The sequence below is a fragment of the Neodiprion fabricii genome, chromosome 6 (genome assembly GCF_021155785.1).
Source record: "Neodiprion fabricii isolate iyNeoFabr1 chromosome 6, iyNeoFabr1.1, whole genome shotgun sequence".
NCBI classification, from domain to species: domain Eukaryota; kingdom Metazoa; phylum Arthropoda; class Insecta; order Hymenoptera; family Diprionidae; genus Neodiprion; species Neodiprion fabricii.
In genome coordinates, this window is record NC_060244.1 from 19,119,993 (window position 1) to 19,145,033 (window position 25,041).

General features: G+C 43.5%; 1 protein-coding gene across 1 annotated transcript; it reads left to right on the forward strand.

The window, feature by feature from the left end:
- Positions 1-1,824: 1,824 nt before the first annotated feature.
- Positions 1,825-25,041, forward strand: LOC124184539 (homeobox protein unc-42-like). Its single transcript, XM_046574347.1, has 6 exons — positions 1,825-3,282; positions 6,121-6,248; positions 6,669-6,776; positions 15,595-15,777; positions 17,132-17,231; positions 21,745-25,041. Exons 1-6 carry the CDS (start codon positions 3,063-3,065, stop codon positions 21,849-21,851), a joined length of 846 nt encoding a protein of 281 aa, XP_046430303.1. The 5' UTR covers positions 1,825-3,062; the 3' UTR covers positions 21,852-25,041.

Consider the following 25,041-nt stretch of genomic DNA (forward strand, 5'->3'; position numbering starts at 1 on the left):
CGGCCTAAGTGCACGTATAGGATACAAGGAGTGCATATGGCCGATCAAGAATACGCCGGTATCTTCGATCTAATCACAATCTCATCGCTATTCGTTCGGGTGAGCGCGAGCGCTTGTAGATATGACGAACCCTTCTCCCCGGTTAGATCAAACGCGCACCCTGCTTCGGGATACGCAAAATAGCGGTTTGGCGTTACGATATGGAAATCTCTGCGTCAAATTCCCGAGAATGGGACTGACGCCTGCATATGTTACGCCCCCTGGGCTCTGCAGACTTTGACAATGTCTGAATGTGTAATGATTCGGGTCTGCGTTTGTGCAATTAGAGTAACGAGAACCCCTCGGGTCGTTCAAGTTGCGTAATTGGAAATTAATTTTCCGTCCTTCTTTACTTTGGTTATACAATTAATGAGGTGGATTTTTTTTACCAGACTCACGATCAGTGGAGATGCGAAAACGAATGCAGATATCAAATGGGACTCCGAGCCATGGGAAAGTTTGCGATACACGACGCGATCGGACGAATGTACGAGCGAGAGAATAACCGTACAAAGAAGAGGTAAAGAGAAATCTCAATGGGGCAATTTTGGTTTTGAATTGGCCCGGTTTTACCATTGTGGACGAGAACGTGTAATTTCATGCCCCGTAAATTATACCTTTGCAACACTGAGCACGCGCAATGTGGGCGTTTTATTTTATGCTTACGAATGAAAGGCGAAAGTTCTTTCTCGACTGCACGCAGCACCCACAGCAATCGGAACTCTGTCAATAGTGAATTCAAACCGTCGGAACACGATTGACATTCATCCTCTGTTTCCAAGACCCAGCTGAGCAATTGCCTGCATCCTCACGGAGTGTCAAAATCCTCACTTTATTGATAATAACTGGCGATGTCAACTGTTTTAATAATCAACGATACACATAGCCAAGTAGCGAGATGCTTATTTTTGGAAATAAATTAAAAAACGGACTTCACAGGAAAAAAAAATGGTCTTGTTGAAGTTCACAAAAATTCGCCCGTGTGAATTAACGTAAATCGATTTTGTGGTCATTCCAGAAATTCAACATCAGTTACATATTGTATATTCACTATAAGGTCACATCCCATTTTTTTTTTTTTTTTGACTATGTACGTAATATGGTAGCGTTTTCTGTAAAACGTGCAAGATGGTACCGGTGCATCAATTTATTTGCAAAGAAAAGGTCTTCGTCATTTTTCAATTACCTACCAAATCGCCTGAGCTTGCAAATAAATCTGCATCCTGGGTCTCAGCGCTCAAGGTCTCGAGCGTTGGATGGTCCTCCACGAAGCATCGCGCTAGCGATGGAACAAGAAGAACGAATAGCCCGAGGCGATCGCAGGTACGGTATAGATGACTGGTCTAGGTATACGTTACAATCAAATCCAGATAAGTAAAAAAGCAAAGGAAAAAGAAACTGAGAGAAAGCACATACTGAAAAAGCTATCCGCTCGCGAAACAAAATGAAAAGGAAGAAAGGAAGATGGAAAGAAAGAGAAGTGATAAAAAATGAAAAAAAAAAAAAAAAAAAACACGTACACAGATACAGAGATGAGAAAGGGAATGAAAAAACACGCAAGCTACTTTCCGGAGGAATTTTCATTGGGTGGCTGCCATGTTGGATGCTGGGGGCTGCTCCAGGGGTTGGTGCTTATCGATTGGCTGTCACCCGGGCAACGCTTCAGACCGTGGACCAATCGCGGGGGTGGATGCTGCCCGACGGAGGGTGTATCCAGCACACATCTGCAACCCTAAGTCGGCAGGATAACGACATTTCGCGGGCAGAATCCCACAAGAACTCGAATCGAACGGTTACCCGCTCCTACGCGCTTCGCGCCATTCTGTCCAATTATTTCGATATTTGAATTTTCAAGGACGGGCCTCGGCTAATTGGATAACCGCAATAATAAGATTTGAATTTCGCATCAAGGCCGCGCTCTCGATTCGACGATCTCTGTCTCTCGACCAGCCCACCAGGCTGCCCTTGTGGATTCGCGATTTGCTCTTACCTTATCATCCGAACATCTGCACACTTTACTCGCACTGGGTCACTTGCACGTTCGAACTTTGACTCGATTATGATCAATTCGGCAACTACTCCGAGACACACGCCCGCGTGCGCCGGCACCAACAGTCGACAAACACCTCAAGAGTAAGAGTGAAGCGTCGACCGCCGAGAGGGACTCGATCAAAGATCACGGACCTTCCGACAACGGGAGAATCGCGGTGTCGTTTTGTGCCCCAGTCCTAGAAACGGACCTCAAACGCCTGGGGCTTGTTTCTGTTATCCTGGAATTCGCGCCGCTCGTCATTCCATTCGGACCATCGCAGCGTACAGTTCATTCCGCGGACCACTGTGACCAATCCAAGTGTGAAAATTCTACGAACCCACGTGTCCCTCATCGGCATTGGAACCATCAAACACGGGACACCAAGAAAGCTCAGTGGAGGTTTCATTGGAAGCCTAGTGGATCCTTGCTCATACGCTTGTAGAGTAGGATTCCTAGACTTCGAATCGTCGATCCGGTGACTCGGATGATGAAATCAGTGAAAACGAAGGGGTGAAATGGAATTGGAGAAGTAAGTGAAGCTCTCGTAAACCGTATTGAAGAGTGCTCGACGTGCCGGGTGAAACACCCTTCGAACACCCTTACCGATTCATCCGATAGCGTGCAATAAATATCGAAGATCGTTCGAGGATCGTCGATGAGCGGAGTCTGAATCTCGTACCAAGCGCCCGACCGTTTGTTTTCCCGTCTTTCTTTTCGTACCAGAAATAAGTTTGAAATATGATATCATAAAGCGATCACAGAGATCAAATTCGTTATCAGCAGACCTAAAGGTCACCCCGGCATCACCCTGGCTAACGATTTGTCAGGAAGTGCCGGCCCCGGTGGCGGAGTGGGCTCAGTAGGCTCTTCCGTTGGAAGTTCACTGTCGACGACGGCGCTGAGCTTGGACCACCAGCAGTTTAACATATTCCCAGCGATCTTCAGCAGGCAGTTGAACTTCTCGGCAGCGAACTGCGGGCAAAACAAACTCATGGACGAGCTAAGGCCGAACCTCGGTCTTCTGGGAGTTGGCCTCGTCGAAAACGACTCGTTCCACCTAAACCATAACCAGGAAAAACGGAAATGCAGCAGTACCAGTTCCAACGAGCAGGACTTTGGCCTGTACGGAGTTCATCAGGGTCTTGAAGCCAGTCCACCGACGCCGGCGGCAACACCAGGCCGAAACAGCGTCGGCGCTACTACTACCGTTGGTAAGTTTAATACCTCGTCGTTTCACGAACCTGAGTAAAACTATCCTTCGGAAGGTCCCGAGCAAGGATACGAAGCGAAAACCAGGACCGCATAGTTCGTCCACAGTCAACGACAGGCGCCGATCGCCAAGTCGCAGGTATCGTAAGTGAGCCGGAGTAGCACCGACAGTCTGAAAAAGTGGGCAACGCGTAACCTTTGAAAGCAGATGAATTTTCCGCTTGTTGAACCTTGGCTACATATGTTGGGGGTCTGTCAAGTCCTCGTGTTTCAACAATGGTGCTGCGGACGTGTAGACATATGGTGGTACCTGTTCTATGGTCTATTATTGTGCGCTTACGGGAGGCTTTAGGGAGCTTAACGCCAGGGGTGACGGCAGTCGTCCGACGCGTCGCCGCCGACACCGAGCGACGAGGGTGCGATTCGGTGAAAGGGTGATTCTCACTCGTTATCTGCGTTCACTCAAAGCTGGTAGAGGACGAGCACCACCCTACTCGAGTGGTGGAAAAAAGATGTCAATTAGAACATCGGCAAACAAAATTCGAAGGCTGTTTAAGTATTTTTGTCGGCACAACCGGTTCGCAATATGTTTGCCACCATCATATCCATGCACTTTGTGTCAGGCGAGGTTTCACATGTCGAAGCTTCCACTTCTGCTGGACGTGTCCCAACGCCAAGCACGTGATGTTAGAGAGGCGGCAGTACAGTCAACGCGGATATGTTTTTCACTTGTAAATATCTTGAAAAGGATACAGGGTGCGAGGATCCGAGTATCCGCTCGCGAATATACCTATGGAAGGGTTTTACCTGAAAACGATTCGCGCTTAGGTCGTTCCTCATGTATTATTCGGTGGTCCCGTCGGATTCGAATTAGCATACTTTCGCAGTTCATGGCGAGTGAAAACGGGACGAAATCGCGTTTGCCAATTGGCGGCGTTGGAGACCGCGTCTTCTCAACGGGGCGTAAAAATATCCAAGCTGATTTTTCAACCATGTGGTTCCAATATTTCAGTGAAAATTGAACGGATCACCTCACATCTGGCTCGTTAAAATTGAGAGTTAGATATCCTTATCGAATCAAAGCTGGTCAACTCGCGCAGCGAGGCTCTTTGAAAAACATTCCTATGAACGCGATTGACAATTTGACAGATCATTAGCGGTATCTCCGAGATATTTCGGTAGCTGCAAATTGTAATCCGCAACAGATGCAACCCGGCAAGTTATCCCCGCAGCTGTATTCGCAGCTCGACTAATAGTAAGTATTCCTTCAACTGTCACAGTAAGTTCATTTCCTACTGTGATTTCAATTCCCAATTTATCGCGTTCGTACGGCTTGAGCCAACGAAGCGAGCGTCTCTAGTGCAGCTGCACCACGCGTTAAAATTGTCGCCAATTTCGCGAGTAGATGCTTCGCTGCTGCGCAGGGGTGTCGGCAGATTGGCCGATCAGCAGATGGCCACTCCAGATAGAAACGACGACCCGGAGCGACCAGGAGAGAGACAGAGAGTGTCGCTTTGAAGCGCTTCGAAACTTTAGAGTGTCCCGCCGGGAACGACTTTCTGGAGTCGGAGGAGGATGAGAGGATGAAATGGGGAGCGGGACGAAGTACCCGGATGGGAAGTTTCCTGGGTTTTAGGCGCCGCAACGTCATCGACTCAGAAAGCTTCGCCTTGGCTTTTTCACCGTTACTCTGTATAACCGCACCGATGATAGTCTTCATAGCCAGGCCAAAGACTCCCCAAAGTTTGCAAAAAATGTCGTGAGTTTTTTTTCGCCACTTTTTTCGTACGGTTTCTTTCAACGCTGCTTCAACGTAGCCTGCTCAACTGTCCCGATCAAACTTGGATGCGATACTGGAAGCACGTGAATACGCACCTACGTGTAAAGTGCGGTGTGTGCGAGATCGGTGCATTGAACTTGACCGAGTTTCCTTAAACGCTGGGTAACTGGGAAACTGGGCAAGGTAGCTATGTAAAGTGGACAGTATTCATCCTTGAACATTGAATTACCATGTAATATCATTAGGTCATTAGCACGATAACCAAGTTAGTATAGTGCGAGGGACTTCGCTGGCTGCGCTTACCCCATCCGTTCGTAAAGCTCGGGAGATTCAGTCCCGTGAAACACACGCACGACTGCGTATCACGATCTCCGACCGCGAACTTCAAGAAAAACGAGGACGCTCTTTGTCTTTCGAATCCAATCAGCTGGGACTGGGTTCGTGCAGTCGGTGATGATCTCAGTCTGATCATTCATTCGCTCTTACTACTCAAAACGCGCTGCACAATCCGATGGGATCACCGTGTGTGAGGAGGTCGGAGACACGGCAGATATTTAATTTTGAATCTCACGATCGGCGTCGGGTCCAATCATCCCCAAGCTCAAAGTTTGGGTAACGCTTCACTTTTTCCAAGTAGAAAACTACCGAGCCAAGTTTTCACAGGACAGTATTTTTATCCTCACCTCCTGTCGCTTATGCATCTCGTAATCCGACATTACTGGCAACACTGTCTCACGTTAAGCCGCGGCTCTTGGTTACTGTTCAAAGAGATATTGCCAACATTTGAGCAACGAATGCAGTTTTTTGACAATATCTCGTTAGTGGGTGGTTCAAGTTCCGATTCATCGACATCTTTCGCGCTGGACGTCGATCTCTTCAAGTCCCGAAGACGACACGGGGCGGCAAATAATGTGGTGATCGATTTTTCGATGCGATGATTACGTATCTCCAACATCAGAACTATAAAATTACATCTCTGCGACTCTGGAAGTGTTGCACGTAAATTACGCGGCAGGCCAGAAGTGACGTTTAGATTTTAGTGGAAACCGTCACGTTTCAGGAGCAGAAGGGGCCTTCAAGAAATTGAAACCAGAACCTTGTGCATCCAGTCCACACATCGGCCACACACCGACAACCGCTAGCTGCCCGACGCCTGCACGACGGCGTCACAGAACCACCTTCACCCAGGTATTAATTATTGTTTCGCAACTGAAAATAAACCATAAACGCGCTTCTGAAATTCTTTCCCATCCTTTTGCGCCGAGAGTTTAACAAGCTGTGCGGTAAATTGAGATCAGCGTGAATTATGTTTCCTCCTATAACTAACCGCGGGCCACTTTCAGTGGACTAGTTACAGATTTTTAAACAAGAGAAAAGAAAAGTTCGCAAAGATGAAATTGAATTTCGCTGTACAATTAACGACGTCGTTTTTTCATACCTCGCTTCTCGACTGTACGGTAATCTCGAAACTTTGTATCGCGTCTGAACGACGAATGACTGTTGTTTGATTGGGAGGATTGAAGTGTAAGTCTCGGCTGTAATTGAGAGAGAATTCTTTGACCAGACTGCAAGATACCAATCAGTTTTTGTAAAATATCTCTCCCGCAGGAACAACTAGCGGAACTCGAATCAGCCTTCGCGAAATCCCATTATCCGGACATCTACTGCCGAGAGGAGTTGGCGCGGAGCACCAAACTTAACGAGGCCAGAATTCAGGTGAGTTTCCCTTTCTGATATACGTACAGGCGGTAATCAATTCAAGATGGATGTCATGCATCTTGGCATCAGACTGTCGTCGAACGTCACCGTCAGAACGGACGTTCCTGCACGGCCGAAGCGTCGGGAATCAAATTAAATAGTTGCGTACGCCAGGCGGCGAAGATCGCTTCCTAAGTGCGTCAAATTCCGACTCGCGTGTCCCGCATGTGTCTCCAATCATCTCTGCCAGGCCGCTGGCGGCTATTAATTATTGGGAAACAATATTTGCGGTAAAAGTCATCGGTACAACGGCCGTGTTAGGGACTTACTCGAGCTCGCGTTTTTTCCTACCCCTTTTTCAAACCGAAAAAACTCGCACTGTTTATCCTGAACAAACAAAGTCGAACAAAGCTCCGGGAACGGAGTGCCGAAACGTGTCAACGCGAACGCGTTAAGCGGATCATCCTTAATGAACTCGGACGTTGATGCCGGACCATCCGCTGGTGCCTAGTCGCGTTGTCATGGCGTCCAACACGCCGAAACGTATTACATTTGATTTTGACTGAAGAGCGACCACGTCCTGCTCTTTAGCTGCAACCATCGGCGTGTCCTTCGTTAGCCAGATTGTAATAAGCCGGATGCCGCAGAGACCGAACGCCGGAATGCATCTGGCCAATTCCCGCAAAACATGGAATTTACATTCAAATCAAATTTACGATACAGGTCTTGGAAGAAGGACTTCGAGTTGCGAAAACCGAGTTTTTTCCCCACTGTTTTCCTTATCCAATGTTCTGCTTTTTGAATAAGAATACCGAGACGTGTAACGAACAATGGTGAGAAGGAAGCCTCGTAGTTTTGATCGCGGGTGAAAATTTCAGAGAACTGTCACCCCTCGTTAGGGGCATCGGAAAAAACACACGTGGGTAGGATACGCGTGCACGTCTTTTTGCTCGTGACTCACGCGTAATTGAATCAAAGACGCTTTGGGGTTGCGAAATTTGATTACGGAGCAACTGTCGGTCCAAGATACTCTCCCTCCCTGACTTGTTCAACGGCGAACTGCGAACAACGAACTATACGCAGTAACTAACGTCCGGCGGTGAAACTCGAGTATTTGTGCGAAACGAGGTCCTGCGTGCCTAGAAAAATAACGCTCGGTAGTATGAATTTTTTTTCTGATGAAAATACGGTCGCGAGAAAAATTCACTTTAAATCTTTCCGTTTCACGCCCCTCCCCCGTTATTGGCGAAATATTTTAGCTGTAGGATCAAAGTTTTTTGGACACTATTTCTTTTGATGTGGAATAACTTGGCGAGAAAAAAGCGCAGACACAATTTGAAAGAGGCAGTCTTTGAAGGGGAAACGCTAAACTACAAAATGGTTATTTTATCTAAAAAAAAAAAACCATTTGACACGAGTGATTTAAAAACAGGAGTATAAATCTGGAGGATGGAATTTAAAGCCGAGATGTTCGGCTTCGAAATCGTTAAAGAATATATAATCGATACTGTCACCGTGACAAAATATACGCGCAAAATCGAAATAATTTCGTGATTTTTCGACAGCATTTTTTAATCACAAAAAAGGGTAGAAAAAGACATCAAAGACGTTATATTGACTTACGGGGGTGCATTTTACGGAAACCCAATTTCGCACACTGCAGTCTGCTTGGCACCATTAAATAGCAAATTTTCCATACAAGCTTTTTTCAATCTGTATCAAAGTAAACACGTGCATCGATGTATGAAGTAACAACGTTAACGTTTTCCTCGATTCTGGCGCAACGAAACAGAAATTTCTATGGAAACATGACGGCGTTTTCGGATGTTATGCAGCAACGAAATATCCATTAGCGTTACGTAAATAAAAAAAAAAAACGTATTTGAACTTGATCGCACGAATGCACCTTGGAGAACAGTTTTATGATAACATGTTTCTGTAAAGAGTAGAGAAAAAAAAAACTGCGACGGAAAATTGCAAGATAATTAAAGAAACGAAAGAAGACCTGCACTTGTTAATCATCTGCAGGGGAATAAAATTGGTGAGTTGGTCGATGCAAAAACTGAGGTTAAAAAACCTTGTCGCCAGTCGGGGAATCACATCGCGGTACACGTGTAATTATTTCGCGATTACGTTCGCGCTTGCAAAGTTGGCGAGAACGGAAACAAGCGAATAGCCGACGCAGTGTTACAACGCTTCGAAAAATTTTACGCCCTTGCGTACCTACACTGACTGTGAATCGGAGAACGGGAAAGTTGATGATTTTCGTTTTTTGCGTCGGATGCCTTCTTCCTTGCTAGATTCGCTTTTCACTCGGCGTGCTTGGATGCATTTTTTTTTTCTCATTCTGTTTTTTCTCCTTCGACGTCGGGGTTTTGGTTCCCCTTTGGACTGCGCCCGGGACCACGCGCTTCTAGTTTCGCTCTGAGTGGTACGTATTAACCAGGCGGCAATCTCGCCTGCGTTTCAGTCGTTTGATATATAATTCAGGGCGTTGTTTGCGTTAAAAGCCCAGCAACCGCCATGGCTTAACCCTGTTAAACTCCGATGCCAAGTAAAACGCGGTTTGCTTTTAGTATCTCTCTCTCCCTCCCTCTCTCGGCATAACATATAAACTATGCACAAAGCTTTCCCGAGCCCCGGGCCTTATTTCAGTCTCCCCCAAAAGAGCAGCAACGATTTATCCTCTCATTCCCTTAAATTTACCATTTTTCAAATGGTTTATTATTTACAACATCCACGGGACACTTGGCGATCGTTTGCTTGTAATTCAAGCAAGGGGACTCGGTAACTCTTATACGTGGCATCGTCAAAGAGTTACTCCAATTATCTAACTTTCTGCTCGATACTCGCTTACAGCATGTGCTTACGTACCGTACATTGGCACTCTCAATTACCAAAACCATCGGATACAGGTTATCAATTCAATGATCGAAGTATTCCAGAAAAATATCCCCTCGATTATGCTGTAATTTTCCTTGATTTACTGATTTGCTGAAAAACATCTCTAGAGAACGTGCCAACTTTTGACGTCCAAGGTCGTTCAAACTTCAAATGCTGGGAACGGAAGGAATGTATCGATGTGGACAAAAATTTGAGATCTTTGCTTCGAAATTTGATGTTTGTTAAATTTTGATTACCGTTCTCCGACAACGATACAAATTTCATCCGAACAGAATTTAAGTCCGTGCGGAAAAATTCAGTTAATCCATTTCACAACATACAGCACGTGTCTTTATTAGCGAAAAAATTTGTGAATATTCGAGTATACGGGATTAAAAAAAAAAAAACAAGTTTAAGGATTCAAGAAAGAACTGAGAAGCTTATCACGGTATGAAAGCGTGGTTGCTGTACGGTGTTTTGTCGTGTATATATATTATATATATACACCTACAAGGTGGTACATAATACGGATATGCGTATAAATATACATACACGGCATGTGTACATTAGATACACTGTATACATATACATATAGATCTGGGGTGCAGATGAGAAGATGAGGACAGATGTGTGCGTGGCGGTTGATAAAGTTGAGACGAGTTGTGGAAAGGGATGGCGAATATACGAAGATGCGGGGATGACATAGCACCGGAGGCTGCCATTATATCCGAGCCGCCATTTTAAATTAGATTTTCTCCGCCCTAGCTAGATCCGAGCCGTCTCAAGCTTGCGAGGTCCTCCTATTCCTGCCGAGGACGAGGAGGACTTTTCCAACGGAGAAATAGGCCTACCCCTGCGGCAAAGCCACCCTCCTTCAATCCTCTCGCCGAATCCCCCGATACTCGCCTCCCACGATTATATGCTTCCTTTATTCGCTGTGCGCTGCCAGAAACTGCAGAGCGGAACGATCCGCGTCTCACAATCAGAGTAATCGCGCAATGTGCTGTGGTTGGAAAAACCTTACCGAGCGATGACGGCATTGTAGGTGATTGGAAGTTTTTCATTTTTGAATTCTCGCGAGAATATAGAAGTAGAAAATACTGCAGTTGCGAAAGAAAAGCTTCGGCATCGACGTTTCGATTCGAATCGCTCCGAAATGGTTGGAAACGTTGTAGCCATGTAACGAGAAATAAGGAGATAGGTTTGGAAATGTATAATATTGAGATCATCAGTCGGTGTAGGTATAATATCGCGATTTTTCAACTTTTTCAACCAATTTATACGAGACCGATTTTGATGGTGCCATTTTTTGACTAGCTAGTTATTTCTCATCGCGTCTCATAATGGGTCGAATATTTTCAACAGCTTTCTAACAATACGGTGAGACCACTTCGAGAAACCGAATCACTCCTTAATACAGTTACTGATGGTCTTTGAGCGCAAGTTTTTGTACTCCCGACGTCGAAAGGTTGAAATATCGTGGAACGATTATTTACAGTCTCTGGGATCACTCGCGAGTAAATTGATAAGAAAATTCCCCCGTCCTGCTTGCGGGGTACGATAACCGGTATTCGCGAATAGGAAATTACGGACAGGTCACAGAATCGCAAGTAGCCCGAGAAGGCGGAAGAAAGATAAGAGAGGATAAAAGTCCGGAGAATAGTCAGTTGTAATCGGGCAAATCACCGCTGGATAAATGTAATTATACGAACCCGACAAAGTCCGCGAATTAAGATTCAAGTTTTCACTCGCAGCTCGGCGCTCGATTCTTTTCGAGTCACCGCCGATTCGGCATATCAGATTTAAGGAGTAAATTCAATCGAACGATCTCGGATACGAACGTCAAAGAAGCAGGAAATGATCGCGCGTTTCTGCGGTTCATGGTTTTACGGTTACGTGCCAAAAATTACTCGACGGAAGCTTCGTATTACTTCCGGTCGTTTTCCCATTATTATCCCATGCACCGTCACCGAACGAGGGTTCATTTCGCGACCTACACAGCCGACGAGAATGCAGATTATTTCATGCCAATTACCTTCTCATATCGCGGAGAGATTTTTATCGCTGAATAAATGTAAAGGAAAATGCTTTGGCAGAGTTTTTTCATCTCTTCTCTTCACGTTACGATTACCGTTATTTCTCGATTCTTTCTTGCCTCTGTAAAAGGGTCAATTAACCCCCCGTTGAACTTGTAAAATAAAAGTAAAACAAATAAGAAATCTACCACTCGCGACCGATTCAAAAACGGATCCAAAATCGGCGCAGGGCTTTTGGCACCGAATTCCCGCCTCCGTTCGTCAAAGTGACAGACATTCTCGTACGTACGATCGTAGCGAAATTTTCGCGAGATGAACGAGATCTATACGTGCGGTATGAAGCGAGAAGGAAGGAAAGACAGAGAGAGAGAGGCAAAGAGAGATGTAGCAGAGAGAGAGAGAGAGAGGGGCCGAGGGGGAAACTAAGGATAGGATAGGTTGAGGGGGAACGGCGTTGAGGAGGAGAGAGTATGGTTATTGAATTAGGAACTCTTAGCTTTCTAGACCGGGGAGCGCCTTAAGGGACGCGGGAAAGGCAAGGCATGTTCTCAAAAAGCACCTACGAGCAAAAATAAAAGAGGAGAAACGGACGCGGTGCCGCGAGATGAACGCGGAGGACGCGGACCCGAGGTAAAGGTGGAGAGTTTTGAGAGGGTGCACAAGGAGCGAATACATCCCCGTGCGATGTGCCACATTCCTGTACATACGTGTGTGTGATATATGTATATATATATATATATACACATGTATACTTTTACATATATACATGTATATACTACAACTAGACTCGCCTGCTGGTTTGCGGCGTCCTTTTTCTCCGATATCAGCTGCCGTTTTTCGCCGTTTCTTGGTCTTCGCATTTCAGGATTCAACAGGCAGATATTTTTCACGTTGAGAATTGTATTCTTATATCCTAGGCAGTGAATTTGTATCGCGGTTATCATTTTTTACGCTTGGTTTGAATCAACACGCCAGTTTAGTCGGATAATACGGAAGAAGAATATGTACGTTGAGAAAATTTTCGACGAATGCTTGGTTGTCACGATAGAAAGTTCATTTTGCAATTTTATGTGACGTTTCAGGGTCGATTGGTTGGCCAAAATCGATGTTTTTTGATTATTTCGTCACGCATTAGCGGATTGTTGTGATCGTGATCTATACACTCGAACAAAATTGTTGATCGTAATTAGTATCGTTTTAATACTGTAAAATTTAATACTGGACAATGCCAACACGACAGAAATCATGTCTTTCGCCTGATTTGTAGGAAATACAAGTCTTGTGAAGGAAATCAGGCATCGCAAACTGAGATACAAAAATTTTCCTCGATTTTAAAGTTTTTTAAAACGATCTGAAACTAAGGATCGACGTCTAAGCTTTCGTTTACACTTCCAGTGCTTACTATTTTCGTATTTCTAAAGAGATCTTCGTAGTCTACGAATGTAAGAATTCGATAAATACTCAACGTGCGATTAACTCGCACGTAAATGTTTTCGATTTTTAGCCAATCAACCTCCCGAAGAATTTCGATCGCAACTAAGTCAAATTCGATAGTCTTCACGAGGCGATCGAAAAAGTTCCTTCGCCACGAATTTAAAGTAAATTGATGCTCGCTCAATGAATATAACAGAGAAGAAAAAAAAATAAACTGTACACCGTATTTAAAACTTCCATATAACCATTCAAAGCAAGTATGTATTTAATTTCCCAGAGGCCACGTTACTCTCTTCAAGGGAATCTCGACATGGTAACAATCAGTTCAAGTAAAAAACCGGTTGTCTATGGTACGATACCTGCATGCAGACCAAATCGTTAACCGAACCGGCGCGCGATCGAATTTGGCTAAAAGCACATCCGTAATCACTCATCGTTATACGTGGAGTAGAGAAATCCTATTCGCTTTCTCCAACTGCGGTATTCAAACATTCTTCAAAGTTTGTTCAAAGAGTTCACGACGGTGACTTCATTGGCTTCAACTTCACTTCGATACTCGAACCTAACTGTTACCGCACAGCGTATACCGCTACACTACCAAATCTGCTAAATGCCGCAACACCCAACTCTGCACGGTGATATCCGTGAAACACGAAAGCCCTTAAAAGATACTTCTCCGATATTTGAGATCGTGCGATTTATATACCTTTTCGCAGAGAACCTAGGCTGTCAAATGCGAATGCCTACACTGAGTGTGGTGGAACAGTGATCGCAATGAGAAAGAATAGTAACGGATACTAGAGTTTCCGGTAACAGCTAGAAAACTGATTTTCATTTTCTACCTAGAACTATATTTTTCGATTGTGCGAAAATAGTCAAGGACTGAACGGTAACCGGAACTAAAAATTTCTCTCAGTGTATATTTCGTCGTTTATATTCGAAACAAGTGAAAAAACAAAGTCAGCGAGCGACGCGAGTGAAAAATCAGCTACCCTCGCAATCGGCCAAGACAGCTCGATCCTCCGGCAGGTGCGGAACGACACGACCCTTAGGTGTCAGTTGCGGTGAAGAGGAACGAAGGATGGGAATTACAACGTCGCCGTGTTTCGACGCGTTCAGGAGTGGAAAATGGATTTTTTAAGGATCCGCGGGCGATTAATCCGCGACGCGAAGGCGATGCGGGAGCCTAGGTCGCCATATTCCCGAGCTCTCGGTTCGCGCGGTGGAAATGTCGATAAAACGCTCGAGCCAATGGGAGTCCGGGGAGTGACGTCACGCCCGCATAAAGGGCGAATCACGGAACGGCAGTGACGTCACGGGCGCCGCGTGGCTACCCCCGCAAAAGCCGCAGGCCTTTCTCTTTCGGGTCGGGGGTGGACGACGGGGGCGGTGGCGAATGAACCGACGCTCGGCGTCGCGTCGGCGTCCCTGCACGGAACGGTGGCGTCGAAGGATCCTCGGGGATGGGCTTGATGATTCCTCGATACAAACGGGAATTGGTAAAACGGCAAAATGGCGACACAGGCCGCGGAGAGACGGAGAACCGGAGAACCGGTCAATTCTTACGTCGTATTGCCTGATTCGCGATAAATTTTTGGCGGTTATAAAAACGAAAAAAAAAGAAGAAGAAAAGTAAACGAGGAAGGTCGACTTTCGTCTGACGCGAACGCGGGCCTTTTTATTAGATTTAAGTCAGACCGCGCGGATAAATCTGCTTAAACGCGATCTCGCCAGTTTCGACTACCCTTTCAGACCGTCCAGATCGCTCGGCTCTTTGCACTCTCGAGTCACGTAGAGACGCGGCTGGTATGTTAGGTACACACGATTATACCTGCTCGTAAGTAGGTACCCGAGTCCGTGTCCATTATACCCGTTCGCATTACCGCTTCGCGCCGAGCAATTTCGAACCAGACGGTTTTAAATACGCGCAGAACCTGTTCTCAACTCCGTTGGTAAGAAAAGCGGCCGCGATGTTTTATTGATTAACCATGCGGAGGAGTCTGCACCGTACGCACAGCTTTGTCTAGTAAATTTCAACGCTCTTTTCCCTTCTTCGAAGCTCTTCGATCGGACAATTTTGACGAGGGAAAAACGATGCGAGCAGAGGTCTCTCGCAGAGAAAGCAAATCACTTCTTTTATCACTCGCAGTCGATTGTTATTGCGAGTCTCCTGATTTTGACCGACTGCAAACAAGCGTTACGTATTCCGCTCTTCCAACGAACGTAACGGGCAGTGTAACTTTGACCTCAAGATTAACCGAGGTCAATTACTACCTGACGCACCGCGACGCGGGTTTATGTATAAGGCATGTCGGTCGAAGGCGAGGTTGCGTACCTATATGTACGTACGTAGAACGATCGGAATTCCTAACTTAAATTTGTGCCGTGTGCAGTCGATTGCCGGACAGACCGCGTGACGTGACCGGGATTAATGATCGATCAATTAAATCCATTAACCCTCGTAAACTTGCGCGTGCTTCCAGGTGTGGTTCCAGAACAGAAGAGCGAAATACCGCAAGCAAGAAAAACAGCTGCAAAAAGCTTTGGCGCCGATTCCTGCCTGCCAAGGAGCCATGATGCGCAATATTTATCCCGGAGCAGGAAGAGGATACCAACCCTACCCTCATCCGCACAACGGCATTAACGGAATTAATCGTTATCCTCAGGTGAGTCAATTCCGCCCCGAAGGCACGCAACCGCATTAATTTTCATTGCCTCCCGCAGCCGTCGGAATGTCTATCGTAAAAAGTTTTGCGTCATTCGGTAAAATGTACAGTGCATCGATCGGGAGAAGAACGAGGGAAAGAAGAACGGCATTTTAACGTGACGGGGTCGTTCGTTCGTTACGTAAACCCAGGAACCGATCAATTCATTCAATTTACATAACTTGCAATTATCTTCTAGTATAATCATTAATCAACGATTGTTTCAAACACAGTTAAATCAAATTATGTTCGACTTGATTACTCATTTGAGATATTTTCTCGAGCCTTTATCGTCAGTCGAATTAATTTCGATCATTTTCAATTAAAGAATCATCAACTAATTACCGTAAAATACAGTTCTCCCTTCTTTAATTTTCCCATCCAATGTGATCGAAATCCAATCGAAATATTCGCGACCAGATTAACAGATAATTTACATCAGTTATATACACGGATGGATCAAATTTCATTCTATCAAACGAACCGCTCCACAGGTGTTCCCAATTTTCCTCGTATCCGAAATTTTCCGTAAGTATAATGGTTAAAAAAACGGACGGCAAAGGTGTTTCCATATTTTGCGCCTGCATCGCTTGCATTAATACCTACACGACGGTCAGTTCTACGTGCTACCATTTCGGGTCGATGAGGCTAAATTGCATTCGAAGTGATTAGTTGGACCGGACGAATTAGTAAATGCCTACTGATTTAATTGAGCCAATAATTCGCTCGTATCAAATGCATCCGGACCGCGGAGAATTTCCGTGCTTTCCGCGCGTGTATCATTACATATTCCATTCGCGTTTTCTACCTTTCTCTTTAGAAACAACAACTGAACAAGGTAAAAAAAAAAAAAAAAAAAAAAAAACAACAACAAAAATTGAAATTGCAAAACGAATAAACGATAAAAAAAAATCCCTTGACAAAACTAACTTCAATAATCGAGAAATGATTAAAAATTGAATACCCGCTTTCGCGAAATCGGCTTCGGTTTCCGCCGTCTAGTCCCGGTAACGATTGTTAAAAAATTCACGCTCTTAAAATCTCCCGCCGTGCAATAAAGACGTCAACTTGTCCAGTTCGCGGCATATCTACCCGACCCAAAGCGGTTTTTGCGTACACTATGTCGGCAGATCGAGCGTCGTAAAATACACTTATTCATACCGAGGCCGAAAACATTAACTTTCTAGTCGTAACCGTATCCGATGGTTGAAAAAGAGAAAGAAAAAGAAAAAAAAAACATGGAGCAAAATCCCCGGGAGTGTTGAGCTCGTGAAAAGTTGCTTCAGCTAACTATGTTTATCCGCTTGCTCTACAGATGGGAACAACGTCGTATCCCAGCATGACGCAGCCCTTCTCCATGTCACATTCTGCCACAAACATGTCGGCGGTCACTGGAATGCGACAGGATGCCATGGGTGAGTGTGAATGTTTACCTGATTTTCAAACAGGGCAGAAAACAGCTTGCGCGGAGGTGTGAAATTCGATGAGAATTCGGAAACTCCTCGCGAAGCTTCCCGGATAACAGACTTGTCGAAGCGTTGACCATCATTTGACTAACTGAAACCACCGTAACGGCGACAGACGAAAGACGACGAAGTCGATTTACCGTTGAGCTGAAGTCAACTGTTGGCTTCAAATAAGCCCTCCTCTTCATCGGTCTACGATTAGTTGACTTCATTTTCTGCCGGCAATAAGTCGAACGTGAGTCGATGCTTTCATAGGTAATTCATAGGTGAGCACTAGGTTGGAGGAAAAAAATTAGATTTTTCATGCTCATATCCCTCGAAGCTTGAGTTTTGATGGAAAAAACATACTCGCGAAGCGGGAGCTTTGTAGCTTAGGTGAAAGTTGCCGCACGTTGGTCGTGTCTAATTGTAACAGCTGATTAACGTCTATGACGAACTGTTTTGAAGGAAAAATTTAAGACCATGAGGATTGTGTTTCGAAGTAAGAAAAACGAATTTTTTTCACACACCAACTTGTTCTAAATAATATATTAGATTGATGTTATTCAAAACAATAGTTTTGCAGCCAAAAATTCTTCATAAATTCTTACAAACAAAAATTGTTTTCCCTTAAATCGAAATAAAATCATCATGGTTTCAAATTTTTCTTTTCAAAAAGCTCGTCATAAACGTTTAGTTGGCTGTTATAATTAGAAACGTCCAATGAGCGGTGGCTTCGAATTAAGCTGCACAGCTCCTTCTTCGCGAGGATATATATTTTCTTTATTTTATCAAATCTCAAGTTTTGAAGGGTAGGAGCATGAGAAATCCAAAATGTTTTTTATTTCTGAAACACCCTAGTGAGCTACCCTCCCATGCTCGCGAGTGCACAAACTGGAAGTAAATGAAAAAAACCGATATGTTATGGATATGAAATTGGAAGAAGAGTTAGGCTTTATCGTGCGATCCATTTAATTAGGGATCCTTGCAAGTTGGCAATCGATCGATTCCTTACGTACCGTTCACCCGCCACTCGAGCGTCCAAAAACCTTTTGGTAAATAAATTTCCGCAGAGTATATTTCTGGCGTCGTATAATATAACGAACCGAGATACGATGATTCTGAGAAAAGCTGTTCGCTCTTCTGACGGGTTGCAGCCATGCAAGAGGGCTGACGAGCGTGGAGGATCGTAAAATGAGCATACCTTTTCGCCTCTCGTGCTCGTCCTGTTTTGTTGCAGTTACAACACACGCCCGTACTTCTCAGCTTCTCCGTCGCCTTGGGTACAGGCATCTATAACGAGACTTCACGGGCGAGATGAACGAAGCGATAAGTCATCGGGCTTTTACCGTGCTTGCAATAAAATTTATTTTCAAAAAAGTCCACTCGTCAACGGGTACCAAGAACATACTTTTCTTTTGCTTAATAATGTGCAGGGGACACAATATGGCGATGTTAACGGAACATGCAGTTTCGTGTATTTACCAAGCATCTCGTGTTTGCTTTCGTCTGACATACACTGAGAAAAATTTCAATTGTTACAGTAGCTAGAAAAATTCAGTGAAACAGGTATTAGTGAAAACACTGTCTGAATATGGTTGGAATTACGAAAAACGAGGTACGCGTTACCATTTTGCTCTGTTGTCGATCCTTTTCTGGTATTGGCAATCTTCTGTCAATTTATCGTTGCACAAGCATTGAATATTCGCAACAGTTACAAGAAATCACAGTAACAGTGACCGTAACGAGAAAGAACAGTAACGGATACCAGACTTTCCGGTAACAGGTAGAAAACTAAATTTCATTTTGTACCTAGAACCATATTTTTCGATTGTGGTAAAAAATGAAAATAGTCAAGGACTGAGCGACAGTCGGAACTAAAAATTTCTCTCAGTGTAAAATGACCAATTCAATCCGTAACTCAAGTCATGCAAACACTTGGATTGTTATGCTCGTGGAAAACTTGTTGCGAAATTGTAAGTCTGACGTCCGCCACTCCCGTCAAGGGATAAACGATCTTTCGAATACGTATCGAAAAGGATATGGACTGGTCGGTTACGCGAGGTACCCAAAGATAGAATTTAACACGAGGTCAGCGGTCAGCGTCGAAGCAAGTCCTATAAAACGGTGGATCGAACTGGTCTCCGTTTCTGCTAAGCGGCTAATAGACATAGTTTAGGTTTGAATCAGTGAGCCGAATCTTTCCCAAGTCCGGTTAATCGCAATAAAGCATGCGAGTGGAGCTGAATTTTCGGTGGTCGCACACTGGATAACCGCAAAACGGTTTCGGGGCGGTGCGTTGAAGGAACCACAAGAGCGGCAAGGGGGGGAAATTCGCAAAGTCGAACGAGGAACGAGGCTACTAAAAACTTTTTACGAGACCCTAAAAATTTAATTACCCTTTTGCTCGGAGCTAGGTGAACCAGCGGTAAGTGGCCTTTATGGTGGGCAAAGCACCGCGTCTTTTTTCCCAGCGTTGGATGTACCGTCTCCCCTCGTCACGGTTTGCGCCAAACCTCGACCTTGGATGATCTCTCGCGAATTGAAAAAACGGAAGGATTAAACGGGCCGAAACGTTCCCGACCGCGATATATTATTACGATACGTTAAACTATACCGCGGAACATGGCAGTGAATTGTTTCATTGGGTTAATTTTTTTTTTTCTCCTCTCGGACAAGATCTGGACATTTTTTCTTTTCCGAACTACAAACTCTCCCAAGGTATAGGATTTTCAGTTCAAATTTAAGAGATATTCCGCATGTATACGCCATGTGACTCTTTCCCACTCAAATGACGTGTCGAAATGTTTACCCGTTCAATTTTTCTCGCGGAAGTTTTCGAAAATAATCGTGTTACTGTGAAACCGGTACGATTGGACAATTGGTCTGCCTTCAATTAAAAACAAATAATGAAATATTTGTTTCCGTTGACCATGTAAAAGTTTTTAAAAAGTTCTTACTTTTTTTTTATAGATATCTTAGATATTACAGAAAATCGTTATAATTTTTACAGGTAATCTGAATATCTACGCAATTACCGTAGTAACCATTGCATACTTTAATAAATTCTGTAAAAACTTGTACTTCGGACGGATTACTCGTACGACAGAAGCCTAGGTATAGTCCTTGTTCCGGCAATAATTGAGAAAAAAAAAACAAAAAAAAACATGCTACCTTACACAATAATAATAGTACGAAAAGTACCGCGAAGTTCGCTGATCCGGTAATTCTTGTCACGCTGGTACGTAGACTTAAATATCGAATGATCGAGACGAGCAGCTGCCGCAACGATAGCGAAAAACGGATAATAAAAATAATAAGGAAAACTACCCCCAGAGCTTTCTCCGTGAACGATGAAAAGTGGGTGATCTTGGAATGCGAGAAAAGCGAGCTAATCTAACGCATGAAAGACCTTACAGCACGAAGGTCGTTGGGGGATCGTTACTGTCGTAGCGGAAATTTTGCGAAATTTTCGAGCGACGCGTGAGGTGGACTTTTGCAAACAGAGTCATTAGCGCACGGTATGGATAAAAAGACCGCAAGGGACCAGGAGACGATGCTGTTCTCAAGGTCTCAGCGCTGATCCACCATTATCGAATGATTTGATAAAAACAGGACCGGAAATGGCGCGGCCCGTTGAGCTCCGTCAAGACGACGGCCGCGTTCGCTCGAAGACGTTCCATTTCCGCTCGAGCGCCGTCTTACATCATTTCCGCCGCGGGATGGAATATCGCTTTTAAATCGAATCAAGACTATTCGCGAATTGCCTACCATTTCTGCCCCGCCTCCATCTTTACGACGTTATAAACTTCTTATATAACGATTTAACGGTTTAATGCGATCGTCGATTGTTTTATCGAACCTGCACGAACGACTCGCGCTCTATCTTCTTCGCCAATTTTTCATTCCATTTTTATTAGGTGCTTCTTTCATTCCATTCTCCGCCCCTTCTGCCCTATTCCCGCCAATTGAACTTGAGCGGGAGGGGAAAAAAAGCATTAACGCCATTCCGTCGAGGAGAACTTATACACTCTCGCCTCATTCAATCGCTGCTCGATCGATTCTAATAAAAAAGTTTCTCACCTTCGCCTCGACGTTGCCAAGGTCAAGAAAGCCTTCGACTGAAATACGGAAAAACGACCGTTTACCCCCGTTTTCAAACATCACTCTTCTTATCCCTGTGGAATTGGAATCTTCTCGATCAGTTTGAAGCGAAATTTAGCTAGCTGATCTAGTAAAGTGTATCCGTCATTTCCATTCAAGTATTATACGAAACGCTAAAACGTTTTTTAACACCGAACGAGTAATTTCGGTGCTGCCCAATAATGACGTGTTTGCGATACGAACCACTTTTTAACAGAACTCAATACTAAATGTATATGTATATTACACTCTTACTTACCAGGCTGGTTTATCGTTCGATTGAAAATTCTGCAACTGTCTGTAACGATTTTGTATCGCATTATTTCTTTTCTGTTTACAGGCATGTCGGCGGAAGACGAGTGGTACAACAAAAGTATTTCTGCGCTGAGAATGAATACGGCCCACCATCCAAATCTCGCCGCACCAATGCTGCAATATCAAACATAATTTTAGAGATTCAAGTAAAGCACATCTCTCAGACACTTGAGAATTAACGTATTAATAACACTGTTTTCTTTCGTCAACTCGGCACCATACGCAACCTGTATATTCTGACATGGCACCAGAACCCGATCCGAATTGGATCGACCCGAACGATCGATCGAGTAATCAGAGGTTAAGAATAAATCTTCAAGTCGGATAATAAAAATTGTCACCGAGTTGCCGTTTCGTTTGCTAGTCGAAAAATCTAGTCCATAGAATATTAATAACGTATACATGAATTAATTTTTTCGAAGATTATTACTCGAACCATCAAACTGTCAAATCGTCATAACACGCGTCATTATACATTGAACGATATCAAATTATAAACTATCATTTGCTAAGAGTTAAGAGTATATAGACGTAGACGCGCCTATGCGGCAGTCTGCACGTCCAAGAAAGTAATACATATATATACGTATTTATGTATGTATATATATATATATGTATTGCATACAAAGTATTCAAAGAACGCGTAAATATTGTACACGTAACATGTTCATCGTAAATAATAATTGTAATTAAGTTTTAAAAAAGGAAAATGTGTGTCCGTGCACCTACGCGTCGTGCGAAAGCTCTCACACGTCGGAACCGTCTTCCCCGTAGAGTACGACGACCCTAAAGAACGTCTTGCCGACGACTGTAGAAAATTCTTTTCGTACCCCGCAGTGGTACGCGTTATGGTTATACCCACGTACCGCATTAAACAACGCCGCAGAACCAACTCCATGGCTTCTAGGTAGGTGCACGCTTACTTACGTTTACCCATACCGCAATCAAGCGTGGGTCGTACAGCTGTCCACGTCGGGTACGAACACCGTGAACAAGCCGACCCTCCTGTCTCCCTACCTAGACTCTTCGAGTTTCGAATTACCGGAGTCTCTGGGTACGCCTTCGTTTTTGCACTGCGTTCTTATACCTGTACTGTACGCGTGAAAAATTACCGAGCAATAATTTCTCCCGCCCTTGCGACTAAGGTTACCGAGAAGCTTCGTTTGGTGAGAAGGTTCGAGCTTTGAGAGATTTTAGAAAATTTCGATAACCTTCTACTTGAAATCAGTCGAGGCTGGACTAAGGAATTTTAACTTGATCGTGCTGTAATGGGTTGCTGTACGGGATGATCAACCCTTTCCATACCGCACTTATTTCCGTCATTGAAGTACTGATTTTTGTTAAATGACGTACGCGAACAGTTTCGGATGATCGTTAGTAGGGTTTTGCATTTGAAAGAAACGTTTCTTTTCCATGGCTCTGACGTGGAAAGCTTATTGTCGATAGAAGCGTGCTTTTGAACATAAGTTTGAAAGGGCAATCTCGGAATTCGAATTTTTTGTACTTAAGTAACAAGGGAATGATGACATTCTTTTCGCAATTATTAACAATCGGCCGCATTAATTTAACGATACGGACGTGATTCAGGACGCAGCTCGTAAAGAGAGAAATTTTCTACAAATGTGTCATTTCAAGCTTCGTTGCACGGTCAATGGTTCAGCCACGAAAAAGGCTTAATAAAGATGAATTTCTACGTGAAAGGACATAACTCGTAAATCGTTGAAGCTACAGACTTTGCTCTTGAGTGAAACAAAATTTAATTAACCACAATTTTGTCGTTCAGTTTTTGTTGTAAAGTCAACGGTTTAGCTAGCAACAATAAGATCGTTGAGGATAAGTTTTCCAACATTTGAATCGTTTGAGCTACGGATTTGGCTCAATGGACAAATTAGTACAGAATTTAACTCTCTACTAATAGCTTACAGTATCAAGTTCGCGTCATTGAATGTGATTCAGTTGTAACAATTTGATAAAAAATACGAAAATGCCCTGACGTTCTCAAATCATTGAGCGATCTCTTCGACTATCCGCGGATTTCCGTTGACTATGATTCAGTGTAAAAGTGATGCAACAATGGAGTCGATGCGACGATTTCACGTTTCATCGGTATGAAAAGGGTTGAGGTTGATTATCGACTTAATATATGATTAAATCGAAGGAAATTACGCAGGAAGAAGACGAGTGAGATGAAAAGTTTGTGCCGAGCGTGAATGAGAGAATGAGTGAAATACGTTGTTTTCTAATCATAATAATAATTATTATTATTATTATTATTATTATTATTATTACAAAATTTTTGCGTAATATCGAAGGTATCATGATAATACGAGATTCTTACGAGATTTAGTTAGTTTCTTAACAACGATTCGCAAACACTTTCGTTGAAACTGTACATAAAGTATAGAATATAAAGCATAGTGTAATCACAGATTGTATAATGTAATAACGATTTTTCAATGTCCTTTTAACATCTAAGCATACCTAAAATACCAACCTATCCTATACATATATATATATATATATATATATGTGTATAAAAACTTAGGCGAGTTAACTATTTTCATTTCTGTGCTTTTTCTTATACCGAAGCGAAGGCGAAATAAATAAAAAAAAAAAAAAAAAAAGGAGGAAAAATAAGTAAAAGTGATTCGACACTCGCGATTTCGAGATTCCGAATTCCTCGAGTCTGTCCAGTTGAAAAAAAATCTGTCTATATTGGTGTCATTTTTCAATATCTGTCTAATCGATATGTAAATCAACTTTAGAACCGTGCGAAAATGTATCACGGTAATATTCTGTTTGCACCAAAACCAAAGATCTCAACACGTGATGCCGAATTTTTCGAATTTTTTTTTTTTTTTATCACATAGAAAAGGAAAAGTATGCGAGAGAAAATACTTTGACGTCGATTCGCGCGCGTTCTTCCTCGCGAAATTACACGCGAAATGTTCCTAAATAATGAAGAAGAAGAAAAATAAATAAATAAAAAGAGAGGAGAAAAAAACTTGTAACATATCAGGAGGAGTTGATAAAATAAGAGAAAACGAAGAAAAGAAACCAAAAAAAAGAGAAAAGAAATGAAAAGAAAACCAACTAAATAAGTAAAACAAAATGAATAAAAAGATTTTAAAAAATTGGGTGGATTCTACGCGTTTAAGACGAGCATGTGTAATTAAATTTAAGCAAGAGTTACGTAATGTACGTATGTGTTGTACATAGCCTAAATAAAAATTACGTTTAAAAGTAATACCGAAGCTACAATATGTAATATGTATTATGTACAATTGAATTTTCATTCGCTGTAAACAAGGATTATGTAAAA

Excerpts from the sequence above, each read along its gene's own strand:
- LOC124184539 (XM_046574347.1), top strand. The coding sequence starts at position 3,063 with ATGGACGAGCTAAGGCCGAACCTCGGTCTTCTGGGAGTTGGCCTCGTC. Across the intron at positions 6,249-6,668 it reads ACAGAACCACCTTCACCCAG|GAACAACTAGCGGAACTCGA; the intron begins GTATTAATTATT and ends TCTCTCCCGCAG. Across the intron at positions 15,778-17,131 it reads GAATTAATCGTTATCCTCAG|ATGGGAACAACGTCGTATCC; the intron begins GTGAGTCAATTC and ends CTTGCTCTACAG.